This window comes from Sceloporus undulatus, chromosome 1 (genome assembly GCF_019175285.1).
Source record: "Sceloporus undulatus isolate JIND9_A2432 ecotype Alabama chromosome 1, SceUnd_v1.1, whole genome shotgun sequence".
NCBI classification, from domain to species: domain Eukaryota; kingdom Metazoa; phylum Chordata; class Lepidosauria; order Squamata; family Phrynosomatidae; genus Sceloporus; species Sceloporus undulatus.
Window position 1 is genome coordinate 289,752,482 of NC_056522.1, and position 17,740 is coordinate 289,770,221.

General features: G+C 41.8%; 1 protein-coding gene across 3 annotated transcripts in view; it reads right to left on the minus strand.

Annotated features, from left to right (window-relative positions):
* The window catches only part of LUZP2 (leucine zipper protein 2), a 469,570-nt gene that overhangs the window by 254,873 nt on the left and 196,957 nt on the right, over positions 1–17,740 (minus strand). For all 3 annotated transcript variants that reach the window (XM_042446122.1, XM_042446121.1, XM_042446120.1), the window contains exons 2-3: positions 5,945–6,062; positions 4,671–4,741 (exon numbers count right to left, since the gene is read on the minus strand). In XM_042446122.1, coding sequence (XP_042302056.1) covers positions 4,671–4,741; positions 5,945–6,062 — 189 coding nt within the window. The remainder of the gene's footprint in view (positions 1–4,670; positions 4,742–5,944; positions 6,063–17,740) is intronic.

Sequence of the window (17,740 nt, forward strand, 5' to 3'; positions counted from 1 at the left end):
AACAAAACAATGGCCCATACATTGGAAAGGATCAATATACATCCCTATCCCCCCCCAAAGGGGACATAAAAGATTGCATCAACTACAAGACCACTGAATTAATTTCACATTCAAGCAAGGTCATGTTCAAGATTCTATAGCAAAGACTTCTGCCATGGATGAAGTAAGAAATTCCAGACAAGCAGTCTGAGTTTAGGAACGGAAGAGGAAGTAGGGATCAAATTGCAAATTTATGTTGGATAATGGAATGCATCAGAGAATTCTAGAAGAAAATCAGCATGTAATTTGTAGACTATAGCAAAGCATTTGACTTCATAGATCATGAAAAGCTATAAATTTGATTGTCCTGCTTACCTCTACTGAGGGCAACATAATAGGGAAATATACCAAGGAATAGTCCAGAGGCCAGTCCAAAGGTCACACAATTCCAATCAGTCACAGCAAAGGGCAGAGGCAAGAGCATAGTCACAAGGCAAGTCCAGGGGTCAGATAACCAGTCATGAATGAAGAGGAACACAGAAACAACAAAACCTCTGCAGTTGGAGGTCTTTTTAAAGGCCTCTGCTTCTCTCAGCTGAAACCTATTAGCTCTCATCTTGGCTTCAAAGACTCCTTGACCTGTCTTCTCTCCACAGGTTCTAGCACCTGCAGCCTAGAGTCCATTTCTCCCTCTGCAGCTTCCTGAGCCTGCTCTGGGACTTCTGATCCAGGCAGCCCCAGATCTGCCCCCATCTCTGTCTCCTCCATGCCTTCAGAGTCTGAGTCTTCTGTGCCTCTAAGTCAGGCCCAAGGCAGTCCATGACACTGATGTCCATTCCATACTCAGGATTAGCACTAATCAAGCAGACATTAGTCCTCTTGTGCAGACCCTCATACCCTGAGGACTGCCATTAGCAACCAACAATACACATGCAAATCACTCCTGCCTTTCCAGATCACACAATATATATATAGCCAAGTCCTTTCCAGGCAAACATTCTCTGAAGATGCCAGCCACAGATACTGGCGAAACGTCAGGAAGAAACTCTGCTAGAACATGGCCACATAGCTCGAAAAACCCACAAAAAATATAAAAACTAAAATAATGACCAAGGAAAATATTCACAAATTAAATATGGATGCTAAGGACATTGAAACAGACAGTTTTTCCATATTTTGGATCAATCATTGACCAGAATAAAAACTGCAGTCAAGAAATCAGGAGAACATTAGGACTAGGAAGGGCAGCTATGAAAGAACTAGGCAAAATCCTAAAGTGCAAAGATAAGCAACTGAATGTTAAAGTGAAGATTGTTTATGCCATTGTATTTTCCGTTTGCTATGTATGAGTGCTAGACAGTGATGAAAGCTGATAGAAAGAAAATCATTTGAGATGAGGCACTGGGGAATAGTTCTGTGGATTCTGTAGACATCTAAAAAGACAAACAAATATGTATAAGAACAACTCAGTTCTGAATTTTTCCTAGAAGCCAAGATGACTAAATTGTGGCTGTCATACTTTGGTCACATCATATGAATACATGACTCACTAGAAGAGAGGATAATACTAGGAAAGATAAAGGGCAGGAGAAAGAGAGGAGGACCACACAACAAACTGACAGATTCAGTCAAAGAGAATACACTCCTAAGTCTGCACGAACTAAGCAGGGTTATCAAGGAAAGGATGTTTTGGGGATGCCTCATTCACAAGTTTGCCAGTGATCAGAGTCAGCTTAAGGGCAGTTAACAACAACAGTGCTCACACTGAGACAATAAGGGGCATTTCCCACAATATATGATGGGACATTATGAATATGGCTTGGATGGATCTGTGCACTGTTCAGTATGAAAGAATAGGAGTGTGTGAATGTTTCAGTGTCTTCCTGGTTTTACTTGCTATAGTTATTGAGGCAGCCTGCAAACAGATTAAGAAAACATGAATTGAGTCTGCTATGGAAACCAGTACCTGACTGCTTATCACTAGGTTGGACAAATCAGTGAAATTTCATTGATCAACTGAAGCAGACTGGTTTGCAAAACCAACTACACAACAGAGACAATAAGAGCATAAACTAGACTTTAAACAGACTGCTGCTTTTCACCAACTTGGTGACTCATTATATTAATATAGACATGCAGCCAAAGAATGACAGGTCCCAGTCTGGGACATACCATTCTGATCAGAGCAGTCATGTATTAAACATAAGAACAACTGAAGATACTGACAATTAGGGTTAGTGCATGATTACTGACAGCTAAATAATATATAGCCCTTCACTAGGTAAATTTGGACAGGCCTTCTTATTATGTGTTTTGGAAGATTTATCATAGGGTATACAAGATAATGTTTCAGGACTGTGATATTATGTATTTGTCAGGAGGTGTTTGAAGTATTGTTTGATCTATGTTCCTTGGGGGCTGAACACATAATAGATGAAGAACATCTCTTGCATTAATTACAGGCCAGTTTTCAGGCTTTGGCATTTTATCAATATGAATATCTAAAAATATATGTTTCCTTAGGCTCAGTGTGCCCTTAGTCCAAGAAGTCTGGAATTATTAATTGTTATACAACCTAGAGAGGTGGTTTCCATAGTATTTGCTTGAAGTGTCAGAAGAAAAATCAAGAAAAGAAACAAAGCAAGCTGTTCCCCCAATGCACTGCACGCCTCATGCTGTCTGTCTCTGGGAATCAGCATGGTGAAGCCAAGCTCTGAATTTGTTTCCCATGGAAACTATCTTCACACATTTCAGATGGTTCATCATGACAGCTTTGAGGTGACACTTTGCTTTGGAAAAGACAAATGTTATTTGTTTATAGTAGCAATTGGAAAACTTCCCCCAGGTTGATTTGAAATCATTTTGGTAATTGTGTTTAGAAATGTCACATCTGTCTCCTGGCTTGGTGCATCATGTTGCCATACTTAATAGCATTGCTGCTTTCCATTTTCTTTTCTTTTTTGTTTTATTTTGTGATTTTTTTATTATTGTTGTTGTTGTTTTGTCAGAAAGGCATTATATAAATTCAAGACACACACACACACACACGCTAAAATGAGCTGGTTTGCAATTATTGTTCCAAGCAGTTGATATGATAGACAGCTGCTTGAACTTTCTCAGTCCATGCTATCATATTCATATCACACACACATGTAAAATGGATCTGTGTTATAAATGGAAGATAGAGGTGCTTCTAGATAAGGATACAAATAGGGTGTCGTGCAAATTTGCTCAGCAACAGACTAAAAATCCTGCATTCACTCCTGGACCCACCTTCATATCTCTTTCTCCTGATAGTGACTGTGGCTATCACTCACTGAATCTGGTGATTCAGATGGTAGATTAAGGGTCACACCTAGAAGCATGGAAAGTTAGAGTTGCAAGGTACATGGAGAGTGTGAACACTCAGCCCTTCTATAGCTCTACTCTGCAGTCAGGCCGGCACAAAGTACCAGTCTATACTGCCTCTTAGTCAACTTCACACACATTATATTGAGATAAGATCTATTTGCCTTAGTATCTATAAGCTTTAAAACTCAAATCAAAACTATTTTATATGACTATCTACGACAACCGAACAAAGGAAAGCAGTTGGCACATTATTCACTGCAGGAAAATTCCCACATGAAAAACTGCCTAAGACTACTACTAAAGTTATTAGTACTAAAGCAAATCAAGGCTGAATTGTCCCTAGAAGCCAAAATGATTACATTGAGATTGTTATATTCTGAATATATCATGAGAAGATGTAATTCACTAGAAAAGAAAATAATTTTTGGTAAGAAGGCAGTAGGAAAAAAGCAAGACAGTGGCGGGTTATAGACCGCCGCTTTGAGGCGGTCTGCCGCCGCTGCTTGCTCCGTGCGGGAGCCGCAGCAGCCACACCGCTGGCGCATTTATGACGTCATAGGTGCCGCGACACGTTCGGACGCTATTCGTCCGATACGTAAAGATGTGTGGAACGGCCGGTGCCATATTGTACGGATAGAGTCCGTATTAGACCCAGGGGCATCTAGAAGAGACGCCCCTTTTTTAAAATGGGACATCCTGCGGACGTCCCAAGTGCCGGTGTGTAACCGGCCTCTATTGCACATGGATAGACTGAAACAAGCAAGCCATGGCCCTGAGTCTCTAAGAACTTATAAAGTCTGTTGATGATAGGGTGACTTGAGGGCCTCTCATTCATAGGATCACCATAATCTGAAGTTGACTTGGTGGCAGTTAACAACAAGATTACCAGAAGTAAACCTTCTGTTTTACCACCTGATGGTAATGATAGTGTGTATCAGCCCTAGTATGACAAGAATCTCAGATATGAACAGTCTTGGTTTCACTGAATATATATGTGCAGACGAAAGTAAGAAAGTGAAGCAGCAGAGTGGACCATATCACTTTATACTGAAGGTGTACAGAATTAAAAGTTTGAAATCTTCCACTTATTAATTCTCTGAATGCAGAAAATAAATATATCAAGTTCAAGATCACTCTGTCCTTGCTACCATTTCTATTTGCAGAGTTTTATGTTTCATTTTTCACCCATTAAAATACAAAGCTCTTGTTTGAAGTTGGATGGTGTCAACTCTAACATTACTTATTATTGTTACTTCTTTGTACTGCTTAATTGCATGAAAAAATATTTTCCAGATATGTGAGGAAAGTAAAGGTTAACATAGATAAAAGCTGAACTGTACCTTTGTTTTTGACTTAATTCCAAGAGCTTCTGTACATCAGTTTTTGCAGAGGCTTCATCATTTTTCAGAGACTAATAAGAGAGGTAAAAAGCAATGTGTTACCAAGGATCCCTTTAACATTCTTTCAGCAATAAAACTATGAATTGTGACGTACGTGTGTGTGTGTGTGTGTGTGTGTGTGTGTGTGTGTATATATATATATATATAGAGAGAGAGAGAGAGAGAGAGAGGAGAGCACATTGCAAAACTGATAACAACCATAAGGAGAAACAATCTTGTTGATCTGTTTTAATCCAGGGAATAGCTTCAGGATGAAAAAAAGGCTATTTCCACAAGATTTATTTGTAATTACTCCCCTCCCACAATATTGCCCATTGCTTAGCATATTGGCTGGCATAAAGAATGCTGGAAACCTAGTGTATAACAATCTTCCTTCTACTTACAGAATCAATGTATAAAAGTATTTCTAATGTATTGTTCTTCTCTACACCACGGCCACACCATCGGGAAGAGAGAGAGAATGAGAAAGAGATGTTTCCAAACTATCCTTGCTGTGCTAGCTAGTATGAAAAAACAATGTTACTGGAACAGACATTTTAGTGTGTCAGCAGAGACAGAAGTTTAGGTGGAGAGTAGAAGAGAATCAGGAAATAAAGACAAATGAAGGGGAGGACAAAGCAGTGAAATCTGTTAGGAATGGGATAATAGCAAAATACCATGGAAAATCTGTTAGAGCCCTTCTCCCTTTCCAAATCCCAAAATATGATGTGAAATATTATGGGTATTTTCTAAAAATTGTAATATTCATTTTAAAAACCTCTGAGATTAGAATGGAGAGAACATCTAGATACAGGTGATCAGCCTGTTCACCTAAGGAATAAAACTTGGAGGAGGCATAGAGGCCAGCACTCAAAGCTTCACTGCAAGCATCTTGATTCCCTTTGTTTTGATTCTCCTGTGTTGAACAGGAAAAGGCCTTCTGCTCACATTCACTTGGACTGAACATTTATCCTATTAAACCTAACAAAGTAGAGTTCATAATCACATAAAGGCGCCAATTTACATTCAAGCAAACACAAATTAGAAGCTTTCTTCAGACCTTCCCTTCAGTGTATGAAAGTTGTAGACTAAATAGGCAGAGGGCTTGCATGCTCTAATGCAATTTTCATTCTCACACAAATTGGTCCAATATTTGCATAGGATTTCTTACATCCCATATCATTGGATGGTGGCAGTGGGGGGAAAGAAGGAGTGGATAGAGGGAAAATTCTGACCTGTAGGTTTACTTTAATTCCTTCAAGTTCTTTGGATGTCTTTGACAGCTGGCGAAGAATGTTGCTTCTCTCTTTAAAGACTTCTTTAAGCTGCCGTTCCAGCTCTTCATAGCCCTGTCTAACACAGAAAAAAAAAACAGTGATGAGATCATCTCAAAATGACTGCTACAAACATAAACCTTGAAATTTGAGATTTATTTACATCTGGGCAAAAGCAGGATTGAGTTGCATTACTAACAGAAAAGTATTCAAGGCATCTTCCTTCTGTAGTCCATCACCCTGTCAACAAAGCTGTCAGCATCAGTTATGATGAAAAAAAAATGAAATGTTTCATTTGGGTTTGCAAAGGTGAGTTCAGTATTTGGGTTTTCAACACATCACACTGATAAAATTGTAGATGACAAATACTCTAGTTTTCTGAGCTGTGCTCAGATTCTGGGCATGATACCCAGTTTCCCTTGAAAACATTAACTGGCATGGATTCCAAGATGTATTTTGATTGGATTGGATTTTGAAAGTAACTATCTAGCATTTGTAGAACAAAAACAAGTGGCAAAATGTGCTGGATGTGTTTTGACCAATAGTTGAGAGAACTGAGCTTAATGATCCCACCTTTTCATTACTTCATCCTATGAAAAAAGGCACAGACAGAAGGAAAACATTAAAATATGGAATGGTAGTAAAAGTCTTGGGACATATTCAAGTCTAGAAATTTTAGTTAAAAAATTGACCCCAAAAATCTAGGTCAATTTATCCACGGGTCAAGGTAAATACTATACTAACTCTTATTAAGAATAACCATCCCCTGGTGAAAGGCAAGAGTGCAATCTGTCTGGGAAACACTGACCTCCCTCTACTCTCTCTTCCATCCAGCCTTTTGTGTGAGCCAGAACAGTTATGCCTGCCATAACTTTGTAGGTTCTTTGGCATCATTTTCCTTTGCTTCATCATTTACATCCTTTGTTGCCTGTCCCTACGTTTTACCCTCAACTTATCCGAGGGTCATATCAAAATCCATAATTTTGCCTTCAAAACCTGTCCTTGACTTTTAAATGGTTGTCAACATATAGTCGAGTTTATATGGTAGTTCCATTGTTGGGAGACAAAAAATCCAGGTTCCTTTTAAACCTATCTTCCCACAGTATGCAAAAGAACAACTGCATTTTGACAAAATACAGGCTTGTGACAAACATCACCATTTCCCCCTCCTGTATCATTTTTCAAAGCCTTTGCCTGATGAAGAAGCTAGTGGAGCTCCATGAGCTTGCAACATATATTTTGTGTATTTTGATTGGGCCAATAAATGTATCACTGCTTTGTAGATTTTGAATGTTATTGAACTTTGTTAAAAGGGAGTTACAGTATACGTAGTTTCCCTAAAGCACAGTTTACAACTACTTTGCTATGTACCTTCAAGTCGTTGCTGACTTATGACACCCTAAGGGAAACCTGTCATGGAGTTTTCTTGACAGGTTTCTTCAGAGGAGGTTTGTCATTACCATCCTCTGAGGCTGAGAAAGTATGGTGCAGTACAGACTGCCTGAAAAAGCAGTCTGCAGGCACCCATTTTAACTCTGGATGGATGCTGCAGCCGCCAAAGAGCGTGAGATCTCTCTGGGGTAAAAAGAACCCAGTACTTCGGGTTCTTTTTGTGGTACTTGGGTTACATTGCAAGTGCGCCACTGGCATACTCGTGATGTAACAGATGTGCAGCGACATGTGGATGCTGCACATTCCTTACGTAAAGATGGCGGCAGGACACTGCCATCACGTCGCTGCCCACAAGTAGTAGAGTATGGGACCATGTAGGTGTTGCACGGGACTGTGTAGGTGGTGCACGGGACCATGTAGGTGGTGCACAGTCCTGAGCCCTACTATCGCCCCTGGGACACGGCTACCTGGCGGTGTGTACCAGGCCTATGATTTTCCCAAAGCCACCCAGTGGGTTTACATGGTTGAGCTGGGATTTGAACCATGGTCTAAAGAGTCCTAGTCCAACACTAAAAACATTGCATTACAATGGCTCTCTTACAAACTACTAGTCTGTCTCATTGCATCTAATGTACCCATCTTCCCCATCTCAATTAACCTTTCCTTCATTAATGTTTCCTGCTTCTCAAAACACTGATCACCTGTTTCATTATTCTCTTCTATCAGCTGATTGGGGAGATAAAATGAAAAGGAATGGAGCCCTGGTGGCAGAGTGGTTAAATGCCTGTACTGCAGCCAATCACTCACAAACCACAAGGTTGTGAGTTCAATGCCATCTAAGGGCTCAGGGTTGACTCAGCCTTGCATCCTTCTGTAGGTCACTAAAATGAGTACCCAGCTTCTTGGGGGCAATTAGCTTACACACTGTAAACCACTTAGGGATTGCTTAAGAGCATTGTATAGAAATGCACTTGCTATTGCTATTGCTATCCACTGAAATATTCCTTTGTGCAACTGATTCCACAAAAGGGAGCACTGCATGCAGTCTTTTTCATTATGGCTTGTTGTTTGGTTAAATCCAGCATCACTATGCTACCAGAGCTTTTCATTGTGCTAGCATCACACTGCATCCATGCCCAAGCTTTTATCTCCTTGTTCACACTCACTGTAGCCATTTTCAGTGTCACTGTTTGCCTTATTATTTAGCTCTGAAGCCTTGCTTTACTCTTTGCTTCTTCTCTTTTATTTGCTCCCTATAGCCTGTCCATCAACAAATAAGCTCCACCTAGTTCCTCTTGCTGCCTTGCATGGGACTGCAACATGGGATGCTACTGGAGAGCTACTTTCCTCTTGCTGACCATCAGTCAATATGGTTAGTAGTGGTCAAGAATTCCGTTAGCTGTACATCTAGAGAATATTGATTGGGGCAGACTGCCTTATGGTAGAATTGTTGTTGTTGTTCTTGTTGTTGTGTACCTTCAAGTTGTTTCCAAGTAAAGCAACCCTATCATGGGAGTTTCTTGGCAAGTTTCTTCAGAGGGGATTTGCCACTGCCTTCCTCTGAGGCTGAGAAAGTGAGACTTGCCCAGAGTCACCCTTTGGGTTTACATGGCCGAGCTGGGATTCAAACCCTGGTCTTCAGAGTCCAATGCTCAAACCACTGCACCATGCTGCTTCTCTTATGGTAGCTAAGTATGACTAACCAAAATAATCATATATGCTTTCTGCCTACATACACCTCCATTTCCCTCTTCCGCTTTCATTTCCTTTTATCTTAATGTTTAGATTGTAAACCCTTTAGGCTAGCGATTGTTGTTTGCAAGGTGCCATGTACGTTGTGCTATATACATAAATCATATCAGCCTCAAAGCAAGTACATTGTGGTCAGTGGAACATATTCTCAGTAAGCACATAGCATTTTTGTTGGGATGTATGTGTGAGTGAGTGTCTGTGCATATTAGCAAATTTGTATCCAGTTTTAACTTGCTTTAATTCAGCTTATTCTGGCAGGGTACAATAGTAATCTCTCTTAAATTCATATCATACTTAGTCTTCCCAGGACTTTGATTTTAAAAATGAATATACAGAGAAAAATAAAGTTTTGAACCATATTACTAACAGTGTATTAAGATATCTCACACTGCTGTATTGCTGACTCTATTAATTAGTATACAATGGTCTCCAACTTAACAGTAAGAAAGACTTACATAGTTATAGTAAAATTATCCTTTATTTCTAAAACAAGCATGAATAGCAATATAGATTTAGGGAAGGGAAAGTACTATATCCTTCTGGGTTTGGCAACACAGAAAGTCAACATTCACATGAATAGCACAGAAATAAATTGTGTGTGTGTAGAAAACCATGAAGGAAGACACTGGGCAAAGGGAACTGGATCAGCAGGGAGCCAGTAACTAAAAGTATGCCTGTCTTCTAACCTGCAGAATCAATAGTTACTTGCTCCAAGCTGCTTGTTCACCTGAATGCAGTCTAATGATACCATTTTAAGCAATTCTGACTAAAAAGAAGATGAACAGTTCATTCAAACAATTCATGGTTTTTATAAGTAACAGTGCCCAGACGGATGTAATATACCCTGTCATGATCGGGAATGTCTTGCAAACTTTAGGACTAATTTGGTCATAAAAAGGTTTATGTTTTCTGAAACAAGTTTAAGTGAGACAATAAACTCTGAAGAAATGGCAGTGTAGCAGAAGGCTGGGCTTGATATTTGGGAATAAGTTGATTTAGGATGCAGGTCACGTAATGACTACCTTGGGAGCGTTACAGACCGCCTAAAAGCAGCGTGATTCCCTCACGGAGCAAAAAGAAGCCCCAAAATGGCACTTCTCTTTGCGGCGCAATTATGACGCCATGAGGTGCCAATGGCGCACTCACAGCGTCATATGCACTGCGCAACGTGCTGACGTAATGCTTCTGCTACATCAAGATGGCAGCACCCGTGTGGAACGGGCGCTGCCATTTTGTACGGAATCGGTCCGTATTAGGGTTAGGGGCGTCCAGAAGAGACATCCCTTCTCAACCCTAATACGCACCGAGTCAACCCTACTATGCCACTTTGGCGCGTCTGTAACGCGCCTTTGTCTCAGCCCATACTTCCTGCCCATGCAGGCATAATTATGGTATACACAAGCATCCATGACTTTACATACATATATAAAGTATACAAAGTAAGGATTTTATGTTGGAAAGGGAGTTATTACTATTACTAATAAATAATATTTTTATTTGGCTAGAACATTTTATATGCATTACATAATTTCATTCCTTACACAGGAGAACCAGAGTACTGTAGTGGTCTCAGCACTGGACTACAACTTTGGAGACTGGGGTTCTATTTGGGCAGCCCCTGGAAGACATACTGCATTGAGGAGATGTAGTGGCCTGCTATTGTTCTCCTCTATGCTACCAGAATGGGGCCTCTTTTCACATCTTTGAGCAAACCTTCAAAATGCTTCAGTCCTGCTAAATCATGTTATCTTGTATATTTGCCAATCTAAATGTTTCTGAAAGATAACATGTAGCTAAAAATGCACAGGTAGGAATCTAAAAACTTAGAAGAGATAACAGCTCACCTAGACAGAGACATAACATGCAGCCAGAACAGCATAAAGAGAAATTTAAAGATAGCAGCTTAATCAACAATCTTGAAGTGGTGTTGGGCTCATGGCTAACAGGTGTGAAAATAAACACCTGATTGATGGCCTTAAAGGAGTATGGTCTAGGGGTGGCATGATCTTGAAGAAATCTATAAAAAATTCCAAAGAAATTGGCACAAGTTCAGAGCTTCAGAACAGACCTTCAGGCCTGAGGTCCTCTGTTCCTGAGCAGGTATAGAAGGGCTCCACTCCACTGCTATCTCTCCAGAGCTCCCAGCAGCTGAGCAGAGGTGTTTGCTTGGTGTGGTTTATGCACATTCTTTTGTATAGCTTATTGAGGCCCAAAACAGATGGACAGGAAACTGCAGCTTCCGGCCACTTTGGGGATGGGGCGTTCAGATGACCCACACCCCTAGAGTGGCTGGAAGCCACATTGAGAGTGTGTGTCGCCAGGAAAAGTTGGCTGGAAAAGGAGCGTCAAAAAGCCACTCCTTTCTGGTGACCTGTTCAGAGCCATGGTATTGGCCAGCTTTGCAACCATGGCATCCAGTCACCACAGTCCCATGCTAATCGAGGTTAGACTGGCACTGGAGTGATCAGAGGCTACTCTAAGCTGCCAGTCTGCATGGCCCCTAAGTGTATCATAAATCACAAGGCTTTTGCAACCACAGTGGTGTTTTGTGTTGCTTCTGAATCAGAGAAGTTAATCTCCTTGTCTTTGGCAAAACCGGGTCAATTAGTCCTGCTCAGCCATGAAAACCTAATGGGTGACCTTGGACAAAGTCACATCCTCTCATCCTGAGAGGAAGACAATGGCAAACCCCTTCCACACAAAGGAATCTTTGTCAGAGTATAGAGCACTCTGGATCAGAAAATGTCAGAGATGTGGCTACAGCCTGGAACTGGGACAAAGGTGACAAGGTTACCTACATTCAGGTGGCAGACATCATGAGTCAGCATTTGGAGAGTCCTTAAGAAGCTGATGGCATAGTGACAGGAGGTGAAACCAGCAGGCTTCAATTCTGCAAAGTCACAGTTGTCTGGCGACAGGAACTGGGTGATGTTCCAGTAGGAGAAAGTGCTCAAAACCCCAAGAGGGGGTGTGTATATAAGAGAGTGAGCTGAATGCTCTGTGTGGTGGTGTTTGTATATGGGAGTCAGGTGAAGCACTTTGATAGGCTGCACATATCAGAACCATAAGATTAAAGACCTCTTTGTGAGAACTTAGCTGTTCAGCAGTTCTTTATCTGGCTGGCAGCTTCTGTGTAGAAGGATTTTTTCCTTTGCAGCCTACATGAGAGCTACACAGCAGAGACTTTCTTTTTGAGTGCGGCCTACAGGCTTCATGTAAGAAATGCCCCATACCCCTTATAACGATTTTCTCTTTTGGAACAGTGCATAAGGGGTCACCCTAGTGGCTTACCTAGTTTGTAAAGAGGTACAATTCAAACCAGGACAAAAAAAAAAAATCAAACCAGTGTCTTTCTGAGTTATACTAGCTGTCAGACCTTGTAATAAAAAGTAGGTTCCACTGATTTTCTCAAAGAAATTGTATGATTTTGTCACATAAATGGTCCTAATTATCAGGTTTCTGTTTGGGAGTCTAAGAAAGCATTATTACAATGTGGGATTTGTGAAGATTAATATGATGAAAGATAAGTATATTGTAAAATTTGCTGCACAAATATGTGAATGTTTGTATGTATGAGGTGTTAAAGTTTATATACTGCACATAGATGGAAGTTTTAAAAGAACTAATCTTAAATCTTTGCCCTGTATGGCTTGACAACCAAAGTACAGAGTTTAAACAGCAAGGCAACCTACCATGAATTTTCTCTACTGTAATTCATTGATAAATAGTCATCAGAAAGAAAAAATGGCTTATCAGAAAGGGAAACTGCTAGAGTGAAACTGCACAGGTGACTAGCTCCATCATAGTATGAGTTGTTTTTTATGCCTCAGAAAGCATCAACAATAAAGCATTTAATTTGATTGTGCTGTGAAACTCAATGATTTCTTCACTGCATGACCCACAAGGAATTTCAATACTTGATAAAATCAGTTTCAGTAGCCCATTAAAAGCAGGAGCGAGAATCAAGAAGCTCATGAGCTGCAAGTAGTTCCTGGTGTTCCTCACAAGTGTCCCTCACAATGGGAGTGACTCCCAATGACCCCTAATCCTCTGAGTTCATTAAAAAAGAAGATGGGTGAAAATATCTGGGCTGAGATGCTGTCTTTCCAGAAATAACTAATACAATAGGAATGCATTGTCATAGCTACTTTTGATGATGCCAGCCCATTCCCAAAACTTACCTTTTGAACCAGGTGATGGCTCAACCAAAGGTTTTCTAAGGTACTGCAGATCAGAGTACTGGGAAATGAAATCTGAAGAGCTCTTCCATTTGCCTGACACATTGTTAACAGGCAGCTGGAGAAACACCTCAAGGTCCTGCTGCAAATGCTTCTCCAAATGGACTATGCCCCCTGAGACAAGAAACTGTGGCAGGATCCTGGGAAGGTCATGCCAATACCTGTTCTTATATCACCCTCCACTGAGACACTTCTGCAGACATCATTTCACAGTACCCTGATTTGAAGAACCTGCAAAACCCTTCAATTGGAGGTACTTCCTGGCTGAAAAGGTAGGGTTTGGGGATCACATCCAGTCATTAATTACTGCAAATGTGAATCCCCAAAATTACAAGATCATAGAGACAACTTATTGTTGTTGTGTCTCCAGGTCACTCTAATTCATGGGGATTTATGGGGATTCTAAATTTATGGAGTTTTTTGGGAGGTGAGAGTGTGTGACTCACTCAAGGTCACTGAGTGGATTTCCATGGCCAAGCAGAGAATCAAACCCTGATCTGCAAAGTCATAGTCCAAGGAACACTGTAATGGGTCTTACAATCTTAACTATTAAGCAGAGTGACAGTCACAATTTTGCCAAAAACTACAAAAATAAACAAATCATTTGTTATAGAATGCACACAAAATTCAAGTAGTAAAAAGGTGTTCAGAAAACATGCATCCTATGGATGAAGCACATACTTTTTTGTTAAAAAGGTGGGGCAGTAAAATATGTTTCAAAAAATGTTTTGAAGAAATAGGTATTTATGCATGTACACATTTCTGCTTAATCCTAAAAGAAATGATAAAACTGATGTGAAAATCAGACAGTAATTTTGGGGAAATAACACTGGAATTTCCATAAACCTAAAGATGGAGGTGAGGGAATTTCCTGTATCTTGTCAGATGTTATAGACTATCACTATAGACTTACACCTTATAGAAAAATAAGATAGCCGAAAGACCACATCAGCATAAAGAGGAGCATGAAATTTTGGAAAAGAGAAATTCAGGAGAGTGTAGAACAGCAAGGAAACACTAGTTTTGTGCTTGGAACACAAACTGAAGATGAGTTATTGGGGGGAGGGGAAGGGTACTTTAGGGAACATTCTGTGGGAAACAAATTATTGAAATATAGGAGATGAACACCAAATGGAAAAGAAATTTAAAATAAGCAGGATTAAAACAGAACAATCAGATCACAAAGCACATATCAAATCTGAAACTCAGGTGGCCTATTCTAGGGAATTAATGAAGTTGGGTAGGGTCATTTATGGCATGAGACCACCACAGCTAGCAATATGCCGTTAGGAGTGTTAGAGAAACTGTGGCCAAGTTCTATAAGAGTTTATTCCTGATGTTTCACCAGCATCTGTGGCTGGCATCTTCAGAGAATTAAAGTTCCTTTAAACTTTCCCTACTTTATACTTTCTTAAAAAACATCATCCCCCCCCTTTTTTTTAAATGTCTTGAATTTATTATTTGCTATATGCCAATAAATATTGTACAGCACTAACCTGTATGTGCATTCATTTAGATAGCTATTCTTTTTAGAGAATGGCAAATCAGAGACCACATTCTTTTCCAGTGCGAACATGATTGTAAAAATCTACCCATAACATGGGCTCTGTACACAAAGGAGTCACCAGGTATTGATATTGTAAATGTCTAAAATTAATTTCCAACAGTTCAGGCGCACAGTACTTTTTTGTCCTCTGAAGTTTTTGTGTTTCAAAACAAAACAATCTTTGAACATAGCTCAGTATGATTCTATTTTGTTTCCCTTTTTTCCCAAGCTATAATGAGATACTCTGTGATACTGGTTGTTATTTAGGCATTTAATAAAGTTATTTCTCTTGTTTCCAGTGGGGTAGATATGAGTCACAGTATAAACTGAAAGGCTTGCTTTAAACAAGAGTAAACTTTTATTAACATTCTACGTATTTGGGGTTTAGTTAATTACCTCTGGAAAAGAACAATATCACAAATGCTATGAACATCTTAGCACAGGGGTAGGCAACCTTTTTGAGCCGGGGGCCGGGTTGCTGTCCCTCAGACAACTTGGGAGGGGCGAAGCCAGGGGGTGGAGCTTCCACCCTCTGGGGGCAGGGCCGCATGCTGGGGCGGAGCTTCCACCCTCTGGGGCGGAGCCGCACACAGGGGGCGGAGCTTCCACCAAAGCCCCGCGGGGAGGAGGAGGCGTGTGCCCGCCCTCTCCTCCTCGGTCCCTTTCTGGTCAAACACCCCCAACCTGCATTCCAAAACACACACAACAGCACATTTGTGCATTTCACATGGCTTTACTTAACGTGGCCTCTTGCATATTTTAGAGGCTTATTCCATAACCAAACCCCTTGGGTTTAACACTTAGCATGGTTTAACATGGCTATGCATATTGAACATGTCAAGGTGGTTTCACCGTTTTTGCACCAAGTGTACTTCCCAGAAGTGTGTTGGTCAAGGGACTTTGGTTTTTCTTCACTGCGCATGAGTTTGTAAAAATCACAGCAATTTACATTGGCCATGCCTCAGAGGCCTTCTGATATCAATATCACCATTAAAGAACCAAAAACACACAGAAAAGGCACTTTGGAAGGTGACACTCTCTCGGCTTCAGAAACAGTGCTTGCATGCCTCTGAAGCTGAGTCATATCATCATCATCATCATCACACTATCATTGTCAAAGCAAGGGAAACTTGTTAGCATTAAAAGCACCCAAAACACACTTTGGGACACCTCTCGGCTTCTGAAACAGTGCTTGCATGCCTCTGAGCTGAGTCATATTCATCACATCACACTATCATTGTCAAAGCAAGGGAGACTTGTAGCATTAAAAGCACCCAAACAAACTTTGGCAGGTGACACCTCTCGGCTTCAGAAACAGTGCCTGCATGCCCTCAAGCTGACCGCTCATCTCATCATCATCATCATCATCATCATCATCATCACACTATCATTGTCAAAGCAAGGGAGACTTGTTAGCATTAAAAGCACACAAAATAAAATTTAAAAAAACCTTGAGGCCTCTGGACACTCACCACCACCTCCTCCTGCTCCTCCTGCTGCCCCCACCTCCTCTTCCTCCTTCTGCTGCCCCCACCTCCTCTTCCTTCTCCTCTTCCTCCTTCTCCTCCCCCTCCTCCTCTTCCTTCTCCTCTTCCTCCTCTTCCTCCTCCTCCTCCCCCCTCCTCCATGCGCCGTGTGGCCTGGGGGTGGGGCGGAGGAGGCAGAGGAGAAGGAGGTGGGCAGCGCAGGGAGGCAGGGAGGGCAGCGTGGGGCCCTGCAGGGAGGGCAGTGTGGGGCCCTGCGGGGAGGCAGGGAGGGTGGCACAGGGCCCCGTGGGGAGGCAGGGAGGGTGGCGCGGGGCTTCCCCCTTTGCCTCCTCTTCCTTCTCCTCTTCTTTCTGCATGGCCTGGGGCGGGGCGGAGGAGGCAGAGGAGAAGGAGGTGGGAGGCGCTGGGAGGCAGGGAGGGCGGCGCAGGGCTTCCCCTTTTGCCTCGTCTGCCCCAGGCCGTGAGGCCCTCCTCTTCCTCCCTGCGTAGTGGAGGAAGAGGAGGGGCGCGCGGTCTGGGGAAGAGGAGGTCGAGGCGCCGGCGGCAGTGGTGGCAGGACCGGGCTGGGGCCGGTCCTGCCACCTCCGCGGGCCGCATCAGGGCCGTGGGCCGGGGGTTGCCGACCCCTGTCTTAGCACCTAGTATGACCAGCTAAAAAAAGGTATCAAATGAAAGGAAAGACTATTGTCCAAAATCTGACAGTCAGATTAGACAATAATGTTTTATACGAACAAATAATCTGGGATGAGACAAAGGACCTATACAGACTGGCACTTTGTGCCCACTGTGGGTGCAGTCAGGGCATAGAGTCCACATGCTGGATACTCTATCCCCAGCCCCAGGGTGTCATTTTGGTGTGCAACAGTCTACATGGCACCTACCATCATGGTGCAATTTTGGCGCTGCATCTACACAATGCAGCGCCAAAGGGGCATCATAAAGCCGTGCCACCACAGCTATGGTGCCCCTTGGAGAGCGCAAAAAGGAGCTGATTTTTGCACTCTTGAGAGGCCAGATCGGGGCTGTGGCATGTGGTAAAGGGGTGGCTGCATGCCTCCCATCTGTACAGCCCTAAAGTTACATTTTATATTCGTATCAAATTATGTTATACTTGTCCTCTCACACCAATAAGGATTATGTTAACTGACCCATCACACTGTGAACTGAAATCTGTTAGTTTCATCACCCCACATTCTTCCAAACTCTTTACAGTTGTTGGGCAACAATAGTAGAATAATCTGAAGCATTTCAGTGCTTAATTGGGAACTATTTTTCCTTGTTCTTTATCATGGCTCTTTCATATCATTTTTTTTAAATGATAGTGGGTCTATCAAACATATGG